General features: G+C 38.1%; 1 protein-coding gene across 1 annotated transcript in view; it reads left to right on the forward strand.

Moving 5' to 3' along the window:
- The first annotated feature begins 1481 nt into the window (after positions 1–1481).
- The window catches only part of TMEM170B (transmembrane protein 170B), a 36853-nt gene continuing 18671 nt past the window's right edge, over positions 1482–19663 (forward strand). The window contains exon 1 of the mRNA XM_037037872.1: positions 1482–2322. Coding sequence (XP_036893767.1) covers positions 2001–2322 — 322 coding nt within the window. The 5' untranslated portion in view covers positions 1482–2000. The remainder of the gene's footprint in view (positions 2323–19663) is intronic.

The raw sequence follows: 19663 nt of genomic DNA on the forward strand, positions 1-19663 counted from the left end.
GGCTGCCCTCTGGGAATGCTGGGTAATGGCATAGGATGGAGAAGCTGAGCCTGTAAAGACAGAATTCTGTAACTTTAAATTCTGAACCCAAATAAACAGGCCCTTTGACTAGTCAAAAAATTGAAAATAAAAAAATAAAAGGGAGAACTATCTTAGCAGATACCAAAGCATATTTTATAGCTAAAGATAATAAGAAATGTGGTACTGACACATGAACAAATGGATGGAATAATAATGAAATATCAGAAATAAGTCCAAGCATATTTACACAGTCTGTACATAAAAAAATGGAATTTTAGGTCAGTGGGAAAATGATGGATTGTGTAATGAATGTTTTTGGACAACTTGAGTAGCCATCTGGAAAAAAATGGATACCCTCCAAACTTCTTATATTAAAAAAAAATTCCAAGTGTACTGAAGGTGTAAACCAAAACTCATATAATTTCTAGAAAAGATCATAGAGTTTGTGGTACATTTACACAATGGAATACTACACAGCAGAAAGAAAGAAGGAACTCTTACCCTACATGATGGCATGGATGAAACTAGAGGGTATTATGCTAAGTGAAATAAGCCAGGCGGTAAAATACAAATACCATATGATCTCACCTATAGGTGGAAGCTAATCAACAAAACAAACAAGTGAGCAAAATAGAACCAGAGACATGAAAATAAAGAACAAACTGACAGTGATCAGAGAGGGGGGATAATGAGGGAAAGAAGGGGGTCAGGTCAAGGAACATGTATAAAGGACCCATGGACAAGGACAATGGGGGTGGAGGATTAAATGTAAGAGGGGGTTGGGCAGGTCAGGGGAGAGCAATGGGGGAAAGTGAAGACAACTGTAAAGTTGTCAGTCTACCAGTCTACTGACCACACAACTGTACAATTTAGATAAAAAAGAATACTCCAGTGGAAAAAAAAAAACCATAAGCTAGATTAGGCAATGGCGCTGAATGGGACTTGGCGAGCCCTACCTCAGTAGGTTTTTCGGGACACAGAACCTCAGGAGCCCCAAGTTCTTATTGCAGGAAGAACTGGATGAATGAAAAACGGTTTTATTTCTGCTTCAGTAGCTTTAATATACTTTCTGCAGGTAGTCCCCTAAGTCACCTGACTCAGAAAAAAAATCTCCTCACATTAGTAAATCTAAAATGTTGAGATAACGCGTTTCAAATAAAGATGCATGCAAACTTCTGTACCAAAAGTATTTCATTCAAGCCAAAGATCTGAACTAACACAGAATCCATCTCAAGAGATTTTGTACCCCTTGATTCCCCTATAGTAAGTCAGGATAGCCCCAACGCATGACTGAGCTTCAGCACCACTTCAGACTCGGGGCGCCCAGGGAGCCCCAGCGACAGGCTCACCCTCTCCCTGGGCGCCCTCCCCGGGTCTGGGGGCGGGGGGGTGTGGAGGTGGTTCCCTTGGAGCACCCAATCAGCAGCGAGGCCCGGCGATGGCGCTAGTGACGTAGGCTGCGCTTCCCTCCGCCCTACTGCGGTCTCCTTGCTCTGTGAAAGGGAGTGGGAGGACTTCTGGGCCGGCGGGTTGTCGGAGGGCGGCGGGTCGCGGGAAGGGGGAGAGAGAGCATGCGCAGCGGTTCCGCTGAGGGGAGGGAGGAGGGGACCCCTGCGCGCGCGCAGGAGGGGCCAGCCGGTGGCCGCGGGTGGAGGGGGCGGTTCCTCGAGTGTCGGCGGCCGGAGGGTGGGTAGGCTGGCGGCAGGTGCCGCGGAGGCCACTGCCGCAGCCTCCTCCGGGTTTCTGGTCTCCTAGTCCTCCGGCGGTGATGAGCTGGACTCCATCGGGGGCTGCACCTGCCGGCTGCCCATCACTCCGAGCCTCCCGGCGTGACCTCGGCCTCCTACCGTGCCCGATCCCCGCGTCGTGGTGCTGCCCCTGAGAGGGAGCGAGAGCGGCCTCCTCCGCCCCGAGTCGTCGCTTGGGGGCCGTGCGGGAAGAGCGCCCGGCTCCCTCCCCTCCCCCGTCCGTTGTCCTCAATGTCTCCCCGGCGGGGAGGGGGCTGCCTGGGAGACGCGCTGAGCGGCACCCCCCGTAGGCCCTTCGGCCGCAGCAGCAGCAGCGCCCAGCCCGTCGCCCCGCAGCCTTATCCCGCGGCGGCGGCGGCCTGGAGGAGCAGCGCACCCGCCGCCGCTCCCGGAGCCTCACAGCCGCTGCCGCCACTCGGCGCCGGAGGAGAGGGCAGCGGGCGTCCCCCGGGGAAGATGAAGGCGGAGGCGGGTGACCACTCCATGATCAACCTGTCGGTGCAGCAGGTCCTAAGCCTCTGGGCTCACGGGACGGTTCTGAGGAGCCTCACGGGTAATTGATGCGCGCAAGGATGCGGTGCCACCTTTTGCCTCTTTTCTCCCTGTAGAGCAGAGGAAGCGCTTCTTGCCGCCCCACCCCCGTGTGCGCCCCTTTGGGAGTTCGCAATCATAAATCCTGGCGAGGAAGGTGTTAATTGGATCTACTCCGCGTGGGTTCCGGGGGCGCCGACGCCCACCATCCGTTCTCTGACATTCAGAGGCTTCCGAATCTCGGGTGGGGGAATGCCAATCCACGACCCCCGCCATATCCCTTGCTGGCGGAGGGGCCCGTGGACCTGCCTTCTGTAGTAAGCACGGAACAGCATTGGTGCTGAGACTTAAGCACAGTTAGCTTTTATTTATCCCCGCCTTCCCCCACGCGCGCACACACTCATACACACCCCGCTTTTTGCTGTTTAGATCTTTTGTCTGTTTAGATCTTTTTCTTTCTGGCAAATATAAAATGAATGCAGAGCTTAAGTTTCCTGCTCACGATCAATTTGCTTCAACTGTTAAATTTATTTTGGAGGAACATATAGATGACAAGTTGATTATTGTGGGTCGGGCTGGGCCAAGGTCTAGTGCATTCTAAGCATTTTAGTTTTACCATACATATCTCTTTCTGCTCCTATTTCCTTTTGTCTGTCTGTCTCTCTCCCTCTGGCCTCAAGCTGTTGCCTCTGTGACATTTGATAATTTTGTGTATTTCCCTTCATTTGTCAAGGCCCTCATGAGCGAACTGGACTTAACTGCATTAGAGTAATTAACAGGAACTTCTAGCTGTAAACGTGAGCAGTAATAGTCATATTTTTATCGAACTTCTAGGTTTGCTTTGTGAAGAAACTTGTAGTTTTGTTAATGTGGAAATGCTTAGATTGATATAATCTGAGCTCTGAATTTAGAAAATACCCTATAAAAATTAGTATTTACAAGAAAGAGGTTTATTTGCAATTTGGTCACTTCTCAGTTCCTGATCCTCAGAGAAAAAAACTTAAAAACATACTCAGGATAAGGGAGCTGATTTTGGTAGAATACTGGTATTTCAAAATGCATTATGTCAAACTGGTTAAGATGAGGGAAAGTATGCTACAGATATAACCTGTCTTGACAGGACACATACGTGTGTATGTAAGGATGACTTAGAGACACTCATCTCCTTGAATGTAGAAACTATAAAATTAACGTAGATTCTCAATTGACTCATGGTGTCCTCACTTTTAAGACATGGTTATTTATCTTGGAGAAAACTGACCTTACATGATGGTTTAAGGTTGGAAACATATTCTGAGTTTTGTAAAACTACATTGATGTAAAGAGCATTTCATAATTCAACTGAATTTAGGGATAGACTGCTTTATCTTATGGCTTTGCTCATATTTTTTCACTGTTAAAATTTCAAATGTTGAATCAATTATGTGTATTTGAATGAAATGAGAATAAGGACTTAAGAATACATGTATAGTTGTGTATGTTAGTGACTGACCTAACTTATCGATGAGCTTTTAGAAAAAAGTTACCTTTGGGAGATAGAGAAAATGTAAATGTAACTTATCTCTTGGCTAGATTTGACAATATTTTAAAATATTTACTTTAAGATTCTAATCATTGTCTAGTGGCTTCTAGTTCCATAAGTCAGTCATTAGATTAGTAATAGTAGTTTCTCCCAGCGTTAACTCTTATTTCCTAGTACAATCTTAAGAATTGTCAGTTGCCCATTGGATTTTGCTATTTTGTAGAGGATATTTGAAACATCCCAAACTAGGACTGAGGAGCAAATGAAACCTCTTCTAGGAAATAAGTAGAGTGTTAGTATGCAAAATTTTATTTTTCAGAGTAAAAATAGGGAAGGAAATAGAAGTATGTTTCACCAGCAGGTGAGTATACCACATGGTAGGAAACACATCATTTCTTTAAAAATGGACTTTGGAAGTGGTAACATTCTGATGTGGTTCATTGTGGCCTCCATACTGGTGACATATGTAGGTTAATCGTTAATCAAGAAACGCTACCTATCATGCCATTTAGAACTTGGTCTATTAAAAAATAAACAACTAAAACATAGTTCTTGCTATGTGTTGGTTACTTTACATATATTAGTTCTAATCTTCAGAGTAACTCTCCAAAGTAGATTTACAAAGAAGTCCAAAGAGGTAAATTAAGTTGCCCCATATCATGTAGCTAGTAAATGGCTGAGCTAGGCTTTCAAAACAGTCTTTGCCTGCAGAACTACTTTTTCCCCTCTTCCAGGATACTATAGCTACTTCCTCTTTACCCTCTTCGGACAATGAATTACTTGCTTCATCCTGATATTTCTGTTCCTTGTATATGCCTTTTAATTATATTTTTAATTACATTATAATTTTTATTTATTCTAGACTGTGGGATTTTGGGGGGATGAAGTCAATGTCTTAATCACTGCATTCTGGAACCCTAGCATTATAGTTCCTGACACATAGTAAATGCTTAGTATATCTTAATGAATTTTTAAAATAATACTTAACAGTTGCATGATTTAAACATTCTAGTTGCATTATTTTTTAGCTACATCTTTTGGAGGAAATATGCTGTTAACTGGGGAATGAGATGTTTCAGTAACTTTTATACATAATTGTCATACCTTTAAAACACACAAATGCTAATTGAATGTGCCTTTTTTTGTGCTAGTTAACAATACTTTAATATATTTTATTTAATCTTTTGAACAGTCTTGAGAGAATATTTATGTTTATTTTACACATTTTGACTTTGAAGTGAAAACAAATTTGCTTACATCTGATAGCTAATAAATTAAGAATTATTATAATTTTTCAAATTATGATAATATATTATTGGGTCAGAAGCTCTTTTTTTCTTCATAATAAACTTGTAAAACAGGTATTAGAATGGAGCATAGTAGAGAACCAGACTGATTTGGATTCAAGAAATGACTGATGAATTTACAGAAATCTGGTTACTAGGAACTCTGGTTAATTAAAAGAGGAACATAATCTCATCTTTATTTTCCTTATACAAACTAATGGGTGTGATTTTTTTCTTCTCTTTGTATCTGATCCCAGAGGAGAAGTGGGAAAAATTTTATATTTTTTATCTTAGAAACTGACCTTTAGAAGGCAGTCTTGAGTATTACTTTGATAGAAATAAGTGTTTAAAAAGTGATAATAAGAACCAGCTTAACATTTTAGAACTAGGAGTTATGTAGTTCAGCTACTTCATTTTAGAAATATCAAGTGTCACATTCAAGTGACATGGCAGGGATCAAAATACTACTTAATGATAGATGCAGGACTGTGACTAACCTTCCCTGACCCTAGGTCTGTGCCTTTTCTTTTTGTTCCACATAGCTTTTTTGTTCCAGGAAGGTCTGTTGGATGATTAATCTTAATATATTTAAGAGTAGCCCGGTAAGTATTGCAGTGTTTGTCCCAGTGAGCCCATGTGTGTGACTGGAACTATTGGATTGATCAAAAAGTCCATTTTGTTTTTTCCACAAAATAAAAGAAACATGTTTCATTTTCATCGGTAACTTAATTGATTTAGATATTTTGGGTATGTTGATTCTTTCTCCTGTGGTAGAACATTGATCGTTCTCAATGTCTCCATCTGATCACTACCAACTTCAACTGGTCTAGCCGATGCAGAGCACCGTTCAGTGAGAAATCTCCAGTGTGAAACTTCTCAAACCACTTTTGACATGATCAATCACAGCACCTTCTCCATACACTGCACAAGTCTTTTTTTCTTTTGAATTTCAGTTGTGTTTTTACCTTACTTGAAATAATAAAGCATAATATGCCAAAAATGTTGCATATTTTCTTCCACCTTCACTATTTAAATGGCTACCCCCAAATTTGCCAATTTTAATAAGTTTTTTAATGCATGTGGCTAAGACAACTATCACAATACAATACAATCTTAACAAAATTGTTTCAAATGAAGTTAAAAGACACCTAAGTGCTACTAGAACCACATTATGGAAAAAACCAAACAATCTTTTGGGCTAGCCCAATAATTTCTGTCCAGCTTAATAAAAGATGCTAGAAAATGCAAAAATTGTTGAATAATAATGCTTTCTAGATTTTAAGTTGCTTTTGCCTATGTAAAAGTTAGTGATCCATGTTTATTATATATCCAGTTTTAGAAATCTTAGGAAGTTCAGGCTGCTATTTGTTCTTCCTTCCTCATGGAAGACAATAGGATGGGGACTCTGTACTGAGCAGATTGATACCCAGAGACCCCTCTCTGTCACCATTGCCAGAGTTCTCTTCTGAGTCCATCACTTTCCAAAGTGTGTGCTTCATAGGATTCCTAAACTGTTAACTGGGTATAGGTCAGATGTGTCTTCAACTTACTAGAGACATCAATGGCTTTCTTTCTCAAATAATTTTCCTCTCTCTGAATTATTCAGTAATTCTAACTACCCTGCCTCTTCAATCTAAAATTAGAGTCAATGTATGTATACTCTCTCAGTTTCATGGGTTACGTGATTTCCTTTTTTTTTTTTTTTTTTTAGTGATCTACAGTAAAATGTATTCTTTTGCTTGTCTTTTATTTTGTTCTACCTTTATTTTCCCAACTTTGTGTTCTGACCAAAACTTGGTTTAGAGAGGATTTTTTTTTTTACTTAGAAATAGTCAGGATCCTTAAACCCCTGGATAAACACAGGTCTGGGCTGGGGTTGGGAAAGGGATAAATGGTCCCTGAGAAAAAAAAAAGACCAAGGCCAACTTTAGGCTCATCTCCTCTCTCAGTGGCAGTAGCAAAGGTGGGGGCAGGTGCTGTCCTCTTTGTATCAGTAATAAGCATTGGGAGGCTGGGAATTAGGAAGGAAGGAGTTATTTCAGTGTATGTATATGTGTTTGTTTATGTTCATAATATGCATACATATACACTGTTATAGTTCCCTTTTAGATTTGCAGTTACTAAGCCACTTTAGTGTTAATATTGTCAACAAAAAAAAAGAGAAGAAAAATAGTATCTACTATACGTATTTGGAATTATTCCCACATGCTGGTAAAGCCACTGCCTCCCTTTAGTAGTGCTCCCAAGCAGATTTGCCTCTCTCTGCATTACTTTGTATCCTTACTCACAGTTATGTTAAATTCCTCTTCCTAAATGCTTTATGATTAGAGGTGAGTTTATACAGATATAATGATTTCAAATGGCTGCTTATAGGTATTTATGTTTTATAAATGTAGCCTTAAACACAAATACTATTTTTCAGTATTGTTCTGGACCCCCAAATTTACTGTTTCTGAAATACATGTGAAAAAGTCCTGTATTCTTTTGTGGTACGGAATCAGTTAATAAGTATTGGTATGATTTGTACTTTATAGAAGTTTGCTTTCTGGAAGGCTGTGTAAGATATTGAGAATGAAGCTACTGTAATATCCTCTGGCAATACTAAGTCTAAGGCCCTGATGACATGTTTTAAATTTAAAGCAAATTCTGGATAAGTCAGGACTATTTAAACTATGATTTCGGCATTTTAATAATTAATAGTTAACTATCAGAAAAAAATTTATATTTGTTGAGGTGTGATAGGCTAATTATTTATTTTTAATGACTGAATATTTTAACAATAGAAATCATAGAGTGGACAGAGGCAGCAGCAACACAGTTGAGAGTTCTCATTAAACTCTCAAATTCCAGTGACCTTAGCAAAATAGATGAAGCATAAAATAGAGATTTTTCACCAAATTTCATGCAAGTTGGAAGAACCAGTCTTTTACCTGGATCCAATTACTTTTGTTCTTATAAATCTTGAAGGATAACCTAGGAGCATGTTACGTGCTTGTTGTAGTAAGACTGGGAAGAATGAAAATAGTTTTCTGAGGGTTATAGATCACTATATCAATTAACACAACCTTGTAACATACCCAGTAAGTGCTTTCATTTGATATTCAGTCTCAACTAAATATCAGTTGAATATCATTTACCTTCAGTTTGAAGGTAAATCAGTTTCCTAAGTTTATTTTATAATCCTGACGTATCTCTCTAAATAATTCTTACATTAAAAAACTCATTTTCAGGATTTCAGTACTGAGGGAAGAGAGTGACACATTTCCTTTTTTACAAATTTTTACTTTTTTAAAAAATATTGAATTCTTGTTCAAGTACAGTTTTGTCTTGTATTCCCAGCACTGCCCCCCCCCCCAGTGCTCCCCGCCTCCCTCAACAATGAACACTTTTTAGTGTGGTAGGCATTGTTATAAGACCCTGTTGCATGTGTTATTTTATTTGATCCTCGTAATAATCCTGTGGGTAAGGACCATTATTGAATCCATTTTGTAAAGTAAAGAACTGTCATAGACAATATCTTGCCCCTGCATACAGAGTGTAGCATCCAGGGCTTGAAAAAATCATCAGTCAATCCAATTCAGCAAGCATTTGAGTAACTACAGTGGGCATCGTGCTGTCAGAGATAATATAAATAAGACATCATGACTTTTCTAGGATACTTATTGTCTAGTGAGTATGAATTTACAAGTCTTTGTATTAGTTATTTATTGTTGAGTAACAATTTACCCCAGAATGTAGAAGCTTAAAACAAGACATTCATTTTCTCGCTGTTTTTGATGCTCAGGAATCTGGGAATGGCTTTGCTGGTTCTGGCTCAGCATCTTACAGTGTTAACACTCAAGCTGTCAGTCTAGACTGCAGTTTCTGCACACTTGACTGGTGCTGCAGGCTCAGCTGGCCTCCAGGCACATTCATGTGCTGTTGGTAAGAGGTATGAGTCCTCACCACGTGGGCCTCTCCACAGAGCTGCTCATAAGATAGTTTTTGCCATAGCAAGTGGTCAGAGAGAGAGAAACCAGAACAGAAAGCACAGGGTCTCATAATCTAATCTTGGGACTGTATTTTGGGAGTCATATACCATCACTTCTGTACTCTCTTGGTCACCCAGACCAGCTCTGGTGTAGTGTCCAGGGGACTGTACCAGGATGTGAATACTGGCTGAGGGACACTGGGGCCTCCTAGAGCCTGGCTACCACAGCCTTAAAGGTAGATGGAGGGAGAAGGGAATGAGGCCCTGAAAGGGAAGACTGGAGGTAACATAGTGAATGAGGGGGTGAAGCATCTGTAAAAGAAACAGGTACCTAGAAAAAACAAAAATCATCTTGATAAATTGAAGAATTATACTAAGAAGCAGGGTTTTAGTATTTTCAAGGGTTAATCTTATTGGCTGTTTCTTGATCTTGAGTCATGTGTCAGTCTCTGGTAAATACTGATAAGCAAAGATGAAAATATCAGTTATTGCCCATAATGAGCTCATGGTCTAGAGACACTGACTAACCATCAGGTTAAGTAATACTTTTCTGGCTTGTTGAGTTCAGGGAGGACCAGGTAGTGGGATTTTGAAGGCAACAGAAGAGGTAGAGTGTAGAGAAAGAACCTGTTTATGGTTGGAGAGAAAGGGGAGGTGAACTGCTTGTAGGATGGTTTAAAAGTATTTCTTGAATAATATGTCCAGCTAAGATGTTTTCATCAGTAATCTGAAACTGAATTTTCATTATAAAACTCTCTCCCTTTCCATCTTCTACCATGAATTACTTTAGAGCAGGGCTGTTAGACTCATTCTCACTGGGGACCACATGAGCCTCACGGTTGCCTTCAAAGGGCCAAATGTAATGTTAGGACTGTATACATTTAACTACTCCTTAACAGTTAAACTAGAGCTCCGGGCTGCTCCTGGGTAGAAACAAGATGCCGGGCCAGGTGCAACGAGGTGTAGGCCTGGATTCGGGCCTTGTGTTTGCTGCCTGTGCTTTAGAGGGTCTGACATAATTTCTAAACTTTGCTACCTATTGGAACCCCCTGGGGTGGTTAAAAGTACAAATCTAGAGTCTCAGCCCATATCTATGGAATGACGATCTTTGAGAACAGAGGCTAGAAACTGTTGGGCTGGCCAAAAAGTCTGTTAGTTTTCTCTGTAAAATAAAAAACACATTTTTCCTTTTCGCTGGTAACTTTATTGATTTGAATATTTTGAGTATGTTAGCTATTTCCAGCTATTGGCTTCTAGTGGTTAGAGGCTGGGGACGCTGCTAAACATGTTCCAATGCATAAGGCAGCCCCACAGCAAAGAATTATTTGGCCAAAATGTCAGTAGTAACCAAGAAACTTCACAACCCACTTTTGGTGTGTTTGATCAGTTGCAGCACCTTCTCCATGTACTGCATAAATCTTTTTATTTTAACCTTCCCTGAAGTACAAAAGCATAATATGTTGAAAATGTTGCATATGTTCTTCCATGTTCAATATTAAAATGGCTGCACAAAAGTCAAGAATTTTGATGTTTTTTTAATGCATGCTAGTATGACAGCTGTCACAGTACAATGTAACAAAATTGTTTTGAATGAAGTTAAAGACAACTAAGCACTACTAGAGCCATCATAAGGAAAAAACTAAACAAACTTTTCGGCCAATGCAATACCATTTTAACTAGCTCTTAAGGTGATTTTGTTATTGAGGGTTCAAGGCTTGGGAACACCTGATTTTTAAAAATTAAGCTTTTTGTTATCAGTTGGTAGCTATGTATAATATGTAATGCATGTTAATATGGAGTATTACATATAGTTAAAAAGTTATTAAAATTTCAATGTAAATGATTCATATATTTCCAAGTCATTGCTTACCAGTTTTTTAAAAGTCTTTTAACATTAGGGTTATATCTTTTAAACATGTTTATTTATATGAACTATTAGCTATAGATAAAATTTTTAAAATAATAGTATTTAAAAAATTCTAGACAGCCCTGGCTGGTGTAGTGGATTGAGTGCAGGCTGTTGAACCAAAGAGTCGCTGGTTAGATTCCCAGTCAGGGCACATGCCTGGGTTGGGGTCCCTAATGGGGGCCACATAAGAGGCAACCACACATTGATGTTTCTCTCCCTCTTTTTCCCTCCCTTCCCCTCTCTCCAAAAATAAATAAATAAAATCTTTTTAAAAATTCTAGACAGCTTATATTAAGTCTGAAATTTATGGAAGAATTATAACACTATTTATGTAAATATTTACATATGAACAGCTATCAGAATTTTCCTCCTAGTGTAATATGGGTTCTGCTACATTTCTGTATACAAATAAAGAGTCTGAATAAGCACTAGGATCCTTAAGTTTACAAGTCAAGAACCTGAGTTTTATCTTTGAATACCCCTAATCAGCTTTTGTACTTCAGACAAACCACCTATTTCCAAGGCCTGGGTTTTCTCATCCACAATACAACCTAATTCCAGCAAGTTTCATGTTGAAAGCTGATTTGGACATTTTAAAGAATTGAGAAAAAGTGTAGAGATTTTACTATGAGTTAAGCAAAACATTTATAGTTGCATATAAACTTGTTTCTTTAATTTTTAAAAATAAACTTTTTAATGGGGGCTTATTCATATCTTTAATATGCTAATTGATAGGTTGAGTTTAGGACCTAGAAAACCTTTGTTTTCCAATTCCATGGAATATCTCTTCGAATTAGGCTTTCTTAAAATTTGGTTTAAGAAACTGGATTCAGTATCTAAAGATCCCTTCCAGTTCTGAAGTTATGTTATTTTTTAATTCCAGTGTGGGGTTAAAAAATAACTGTTCACTCAGGATTACTGTTGATAGTACCTAAGAGGTGCCTGTTCTTGATAGTGCGTGTGCATTACTTGCTTAGCTTTTCTGGTTGTGCTTTTATTTTCAGATCTGCCATTCATTTGGTCTCTTAGGTAGATTTAATTTTAGGAATTTGTTATATTGGGAGTTTCATTATAAGTTCTGTTCACTAGTGTAAAAGTTCATTTTTCAATATTCAGTGTAAATATCTTTTAGAAATATTGTGTCACGAGATTGTAAAAACATCATTCACTGAGTTGTTTGTTGGGGGAGGGGTCAGTGACTAAATCAAATGTGTTGTTAATGGTATAATTTAAGATGCTTGAGTGCCTAGAAGTAATAACAATTAAAACTATGGTATAATTTTATAATAGATTCATATTCTGACTTAAAAACCTTATCCTTTTGTAACTGAGTAATTAATCAGTTATGAGGAAGAACAAACCGAATGGCATCTTTTAGGAAGACAGTTGCTATGGCTCAAATATAGAGCAATTTTTGAACTATTTTAAATACCTTAACTTTATTTCCATAAAGAAATTGATATTTAGATAGCTTAAATTAAAAACTTATTTTTGTAAGAATCTTATTATTCAATGATGAGTACTGCAATTTACAGTTTGAAATTACATAATTAGCTTTAAGAGAGACAGTATATTAAAATGGCTCTTGAGGAGGTCACAATTAAATTTAAAGTGTAATGTTTTTGTACTTTTTTAAAGAAGCACAAGAAAACCACTATACATATTGAAAGTAGCTTGACTTTTTATTAAATGAAGTTTTTGGTGCAAAGACAGCAACTTATTTTGAAATCTGATTAAAATGTTAGAATGATTAAAAATAAGAAAACATGTCTTTTATGTTTACCTTCTTTGTTACTCGTTTTTTTGTTACTTCCTTGTTCCTCAGGATTCCATGTAGTATTATATTTCTTCTGTCTGGATAACTTCATTTAATATTTTATTGCACAGGCCTGTTGGCAGTTAATTCTCCCACCTTTTCTCTTTTTGGATAAAATGTCTTTATTTCACTTTCAGTTTTTAAAGGTATTTCTCTTGAAGATAGATTTCTGGCTCTATAGTTTTTTTCCTTTCAATCTTTTTTAAAAATGCCACTCTGCTGTTTTCTAGTTTAAAAGTTTCTGATGAGAAGTTTTTTGTACTGTTTATCTTTGTTCCTCTGTGTCTAATATGTCTCTTTTCCTCTAGCCTTCAATATTCTTTCTTTATCTTTGGTTTTCAGGTATTTTGCTGTGATATATCTAGGGGTGTGTGTGTGGTTTATTTTTGTTTCATTGTTTTTGGTTCTTTGGGAGGCCTTTACCTTGCTTGGGTTCCTTCAAAGTCTCAGATTTGTGGTTTGTTATCACTTGTTATTTTTAGCAAATTCTCAGCTACTCTCTTCAAATATTTTTCTGTTCCATTCTTTCTTGTCCTTTTGGGACTCCAGTTATTGAGTCCCAAAGCTCTTTTTGAAATTGTTAACATTTAAAACATTTGTAATTGTTCTGTAGCTCTTGGATAGTTCCTCTTCTTCCTTCTCCTGCTGTATTTCAGTTTGAATAATTTCTGTTGGTGCGTTTTCTTTAAGTTCACTAATTCTTTGCTTAGCTGTGTCAAGGCTACTGGAGATCTCATTAAAGGAGTTCTTCATCCCTCGGATAATGTTTTTTGTTGTTGTATTTTTTTAATTTCTAGCATTTCCATTTGTCTTTTTCTTGGAATTTCCATCTCTCTGCTGGAATATCTTATCTGTTCATATGAGTTGCCCATGTAATGGGTCATCTCTGGGTCTGGTGTTGTTGATCACTTCTTAACAGTGGATTGTTTTCCCATTTTTGAGTGCGTTTCTAATTTTTATTAAACATGGGACTTTGTATGCAAACAGTACAGACTGAGATATGTGGTATTCATGCCAGCAAATGGGCTGCTTCTTGTGTTAGACCAGAAGTATGAAGTGTTGATTTAATCTACTCCAGAGTAAGTTGAGTTTGAGTTTTGTTGTTATGGTTACCTTCAGTGTACCACATGCCTTAAATGCTGTAGAAATTGTTGTTGCCTTGTCTGTAGGGTAGGAACTAGGTGCTACAGGTCAATTCTCAGTGACGTGCTTCATGTCAGGTTTTAGCTCTCTCTGCATGCCTGTCTCTGCACAAAAGAATTGTCTGTCCAGGCACTTCCCTTCCCTAAGTGGCAGGCTTCTGTTGCTTGTTACTTAGTGTTGGGCTCATGATGAGAGCAGGAGGATTTCTCTGCTGTCCTGTTCCAATTTTAGTCTATTCCAAGCTCAGTGTATTAGGGTCTTGAGAATTGGACTATTTTTGCCTTTCAGAACCATGGTAGCCACACTGTTCCCTCTGTCTGAAGCCTTGCCTGCCTCTTGTCATCTTCTCTTATTCAAAGCAAAAGACTTAAGCTATCAGGTGATGGCAGCCTCAGGATGACCAGAGCTTTTACAGTTTCATATTCTCCATTGCATATGATTCCATGATTTGGTCAATATGTCTTAGAGCAGTTATTTCTCACTCTTGGCTATGCCGGAGAATCATCTGGGAAACTTAAAAAACTTCCCATGCCCAATTACATCAGAATTTCTGGGGGTGGTATTTTATTTAGCTTTGCCAAGTCATTCCAAATACATAGCCAAGGCCGAGAACCGTTAGCTGAGAGCACCTACTCCCAATTTCTCACCCTCATTCCATCTCCAATATGTTTCTCACTTGGTTAACCTTGTTTATTTTTTAAAATTCTGGTGTAGCAGTGTATTCTCTTGCAGTCATTCTTTGATATTCCTCCTCCTGGCTCAGGACTCCCACAGTATTCCATAGTATCAGCTGCATACTATGGTCTGAGGAACCTGAGGTATTAGAATGTATACCATTGAGGTATCATTAATTAAATACCCAAAGTGTCAGCTCCTGATAATACATGAAAGTTCCATGATAGTAATTTTCAGTAGGGTGTAGGACAACTCAGCCCCCCTGGGACATATATCAAAATCATCTAGACCAGGAATCAATAACTCTTTCTGTAAAGGGCTAGTATTCAACATACTCAACATAGAGTAATCACAGTCAATATTTTTGGCTTTGCTGGCCATATGGTCTCTGCCAAAACTACTCGACTTTGTCATTGTAGCATGAAAAAAGCCATAGACAACATGAATTAACATGTGCTTCGAAATACTGTTTTTTAATTTTTTCAACTATTTGAAGATGTGAAAACCATTTTTAGCTTACAGAGTATACAGAAACAGGTTGTGAGTCAGGTGTGGCTTGTGGGCCATATCTGAGGCCAAACCCTGATCTTGGGAATTTTTCAGGCATAACTGCATTAACTTCCTGAGAATCTAATAAGCCAACTCTGTGGCATACAGCCCCAAATTGAGAAGTAAAATTGAGAAGTCAGACTGCTGTTTGAAATTAAGGAGAGCAAGTTGCACACCTTAAGATTTGCTAGAATAAAAAAAAGTTTGAGATTTGACATAACCTAATTTTAACATGGGTTATTTAAATACATAATGTGGACCATTTCTGTAAAGAAGGTAGAAAATTATGAATAGCCCCCAAATAGTCTTACTGGCATGGTATTTTCAGCTTGAGGCTTAGAGAATGTTGAATATGTAGTATTTAGTATCTACTTAATAATGATATTAAAGGGTTAGATACTCTATAGAGAATTAAGAATATATTTAGTGCTTAATAAGATATGTTTTCTTGTTTTTTAAATTATATTTTATTGACTCTGCTATTACAGTTGTCCTGATTTTTCACCCTTTGTTCCCCCTCCACTCAGCACCGCTTACTCCCTCAGGCAATCCCCCCACCAGTGTTCATGTCCATGGGTCATGCATGTGAGTTCCTTGGCTACTCTATCACTTGTCAAACTTTACATCCCCATGGCTATTCTGTAACTACCTATTTGTACTTCTTAATTCCCTCACCACTCCCCCTATTCCTCCACACCCCCTTCTCATATGGCAACCAATAAAACACTCTTTGTATTCATGATTCTGTCTCTGTTCTTCTTGTTTGCTTAGTTTGTCTTTTTAGATTCATTTGTTGATGGATATGTATTTATTGCCATTTTATTGTTCACAGTTCTGATCTTCTTTTTCCTAAATAAGTCCCTTTAACATTTCATATAATAATGGGTTGGTGATGCTGAACTCCTTTAGCTTTTTCTTGTCTGAGAAGAACTTTATCTGCCCTTCTAATTTAAATGATAGCTTTGCTGAGTAGAGCAATCTTGGCTGTAGGTCCCTGCTTTTCATGACTTTGAATATTGCTTACCAGTTTCATCTAACCAGCAAAGTTTGAGAAATCAGCTGATAGTCTTTATGGGAATTCTCCTGTATGTAACTAACTTCTTTTCTTTTGTTGCTTTTAAGCTTCTCTCTTTATCATTATTTTTTGGCTTTTAATTATGATGTGTTTTGGAGTGGGACTCTTTGCATCCATCTTCTTTGGGACTGTCTGTGCTTCTCGGACTTGCATGTCTATTTCCTTCACCAAATTAGGGAAGTTTTCTTTAATTATTTTTCAGATAGTTTTCCAACTTCTCACTCTTCTTTTTTCCTTCTGGCACCCCTATGATGCAAATGTTGGACCTCTTGAGTTGTCCCAGAAGCTGCTTATTCTATCCTCATTTTTTTTGGATTCTTTATTCTTGTTGCTCTGATTGGTTGCTTTTTGCTTCCTTATGTTTCGTATCATTGATTTGAATCTCACTTTCATCCACTTTACTGTTGTTTCCCTGTAAATTGTTCTTTATTTCAAAAAGTATATATTTCATTTTGACTGAATCTTTTTTATTCTGCTAGATCATCACTAAGTTCCTTGAGCATCCTTATAACCAGTGGTTTGAACTCTACATCTGATAAATTGCTTATCTCCATTTCATTTAGCTCTTTTTCTAGAATTTTGATCTGCTCTTTCATTTGGGCCATGTTTCTTTGTTTCCTTGTTTTGGCAGCCTCCTTGTGTTTGTTTCTATGTTTGAGGTAGAGGTGCTTTGACTCCATGTCTTGGTAGTGTCATCTAATGTAGTAGGTGTTGTATAGGATCCGGTGGCACATCCTCCTCTATTACCCAAGCTAGGTACTTTGTGAGGGCTGAGTATTACTTCCTCTTGTAGTTGAGCCTTGGTTGCTGTTGGCAGATCAATGGGAGGGATTTCCCCAGGCCAGTCAGCTGCAAGGGTTGGCTGTGACCACTTACCACCAATCTTTGCCCTCTGTGGAGAAGCAGCTGTGCGGGGCAGGGTTGTGGTGCTCCCAGGTGGTCTGTAGCTGTCCACTCGGTGTGTTGGCCCTGTTTTCCCAGGTGATGCAGGCCAAGGTCAGCCTCCACCGGTGTTTTGCCCAGGCCACCCTTCCTGAGCTATAAAGCAATCTGAGATGGCTGCTGCTTGTGCTGGGCTTGTAGATTCCCAGACAAGCCAAGCTGTGAATTAGTGCAGTGCCTGGGGCTCACTGAGTCCAGCTGTTGCTTGTTTGATAGGATTTAGGAAGTTGCAAAGCTTGAGCCAAGACTAGCAGTTCATATAGAAAAGCAGTTAGGGTGGGGTGGAGTCCCTGGGAATCTCTGAGGTAGGTCGAACAGTGTCAGATATGGTACCAACTTGCTGGCTCAGTCTTGATGGATGTGGTTTCTTTAATTCTGTAGTTGTCTGAATCCCATTTAACTTAATTTCTGATGGTTCTGAATGATATTTGTTTTATATTTTAATTGTAATTTTGATGTGGTTGTGTGAAGCGGAGAGTCGTGTGTCTACATTGCCATCTCGACCAAAAGTTCTGTTTCCTTGTTTTTATGACTTTTGGATTTAAAAAAATAAATACTTCTATGAACCTTTGGCATGGAGTAGTGATTTCTGTCTCTGTTGCATGTCGTGATTATTTGGTAGAGTTGATTGAAAACATGGTAGTTTAGGTCCTTCCTCCAGAGAGTTTTGGTTGCTTTATGGGTAATTTACGTGAGCTGTCTGGGTTGAAAAACCTTTGGCTTTGATGAATTATAGAATGAAAAACTATTTTAAAAGGCAGTATATTTTCAGTAAAAATATTTAAGGCAGATTGGTAAAAATAAATAATAAGGCATATAGCTCCGGCTGGTGTGGCTTAGTGGATTGGGCACTGGCCTGTGAACCAAAGGGTCGCAAGTTGAATCCCCAGATCAGGGCACATGCCTGGGTTACAGGCCAGCTCCCCTGTAGGGGGTATGTGAGAGGCAACCACACATTGATGTTTCCATCTCTCTTTCTCCCACCCTTCCCTGTCTAAAAGTAGATAAAATCTCTCTCTCTCTCTCTCTCTTTACATATATATATATATATATATATATATATATATATACACACACATACATATATATATGTATATATATGTACAGTGTTATTCATCTTTTATCTTTAAANTATATATATATACACATATATATGTATATATATACACATATATATGTATATATATATATGTACAGTGTTATTCATCTTTTATCTTTAAAAGATAGCCATTTTTAAGTCTTTTATTTATATATTTTATGAACATATATAAACAGTTTTTAAACAAATAGGATCAAACAATATGTACCATTTTTGACTTGTTTTTACTTAGTTAATATATTCTAAACATCTAGAGAAGCTCATTTGTCATAAATAACTTTTCCAAGGATTAAAATCAAAAGCACAGAATATAATTTCTGAGTGAGTTGGCAGCCAGGGCTGATGACAGATGCAGATTACAAGCAGGACTATTTCTGGTATTGTTTGGAGGCTGGAACAAATCACCTCTCCTACCTCTTATCCCTGTAAAAAGTAAACAAACACACTGCAAAAATTCAGGCAAAATTAGTTTAAGATCAAGATTATCAGCAGCCTTGATTAGGGAAAAATAACCGGTGTCATAAGATATGCCCAGGAAGAAAGGATGTTTCTTCCATGTGATTAAAGCAATTGTATGGATGGCATGCTTCAGGATTTCCATTCTTTGCATTGTACTTTTAAATTTTTGCTTTGTATTTGTTTAGTGCCTGCAAAGGCTCCCTCTAGCTTCCTCCTTTCATTGTTGCTTTATTGCTGGAAGCTTGGATTAGGAGTGGTATAGATGGAAAGAAAAAACCTGTGGGCCTCTCTCTGTGTGTTCAAGTTAGCTGTAGGATCTAGCTAGTTAAAGAAAAGGTTGTGATACTCAACTCTTATCCTCTTAGTACTTGTTATTCCTCTAGGGTTTCTGGGCATCTCTTTTGGCTCTACTGTTAGGATCCTGCATTCTCTTCACCTGAACTAACCCAGTAGGTTTCCTGGGTTTGCCAATAGTGAATAGAATTTAGACTGACGTGGTTAGCCAGAGTAGATCAAGATATTCAGAGTCCCTGTTCATTGACAGGGTTGTGTTAAAATATCAGGTAATTGTAAATGATAGTAATAACATGAAATCTAAATTCATTGCAGATATTTTCACTGGAGTTTAACTTTTTTATTGATAAACAGCACAATTTTTTTAAAAAGAAAAAGAAACAAAAGTAAATTTGAGTTTAGGTGCTTTGTACTCAGTCAGCTTTAGAGATAATCCTGGACTGGTCATTAGAGGATCATTTAACATTGCATTTTAGTTGTATAATCCTTTGATATCTTAGGATTTTGTAAAGCATTAATTTTAAATTTACTTTTCCTAATTATGATAGGTAAATTTTTTTTGAGGTCAATAGCTATATAGTCAGTAGGCAAAGAGTATTACTTGATAGTGTCAAATAATCTCAC

Source organism: Sturnira hondurensis, unplaced genomic scaffold, assembly GCF_014824575.4.
Source record: "Sturnira hondurensis isolate 20B ecotype Veracruz unplaced genomic scaffold, ASM1482457v3 Scaffold0023817, whole genome shotgun sequence".
NCBI lineage: Eukaryota > Metazoa > Chordata > Mammalia > Chiroptera > Phyllostomidae > Sturnira > Sturnira hondurensis.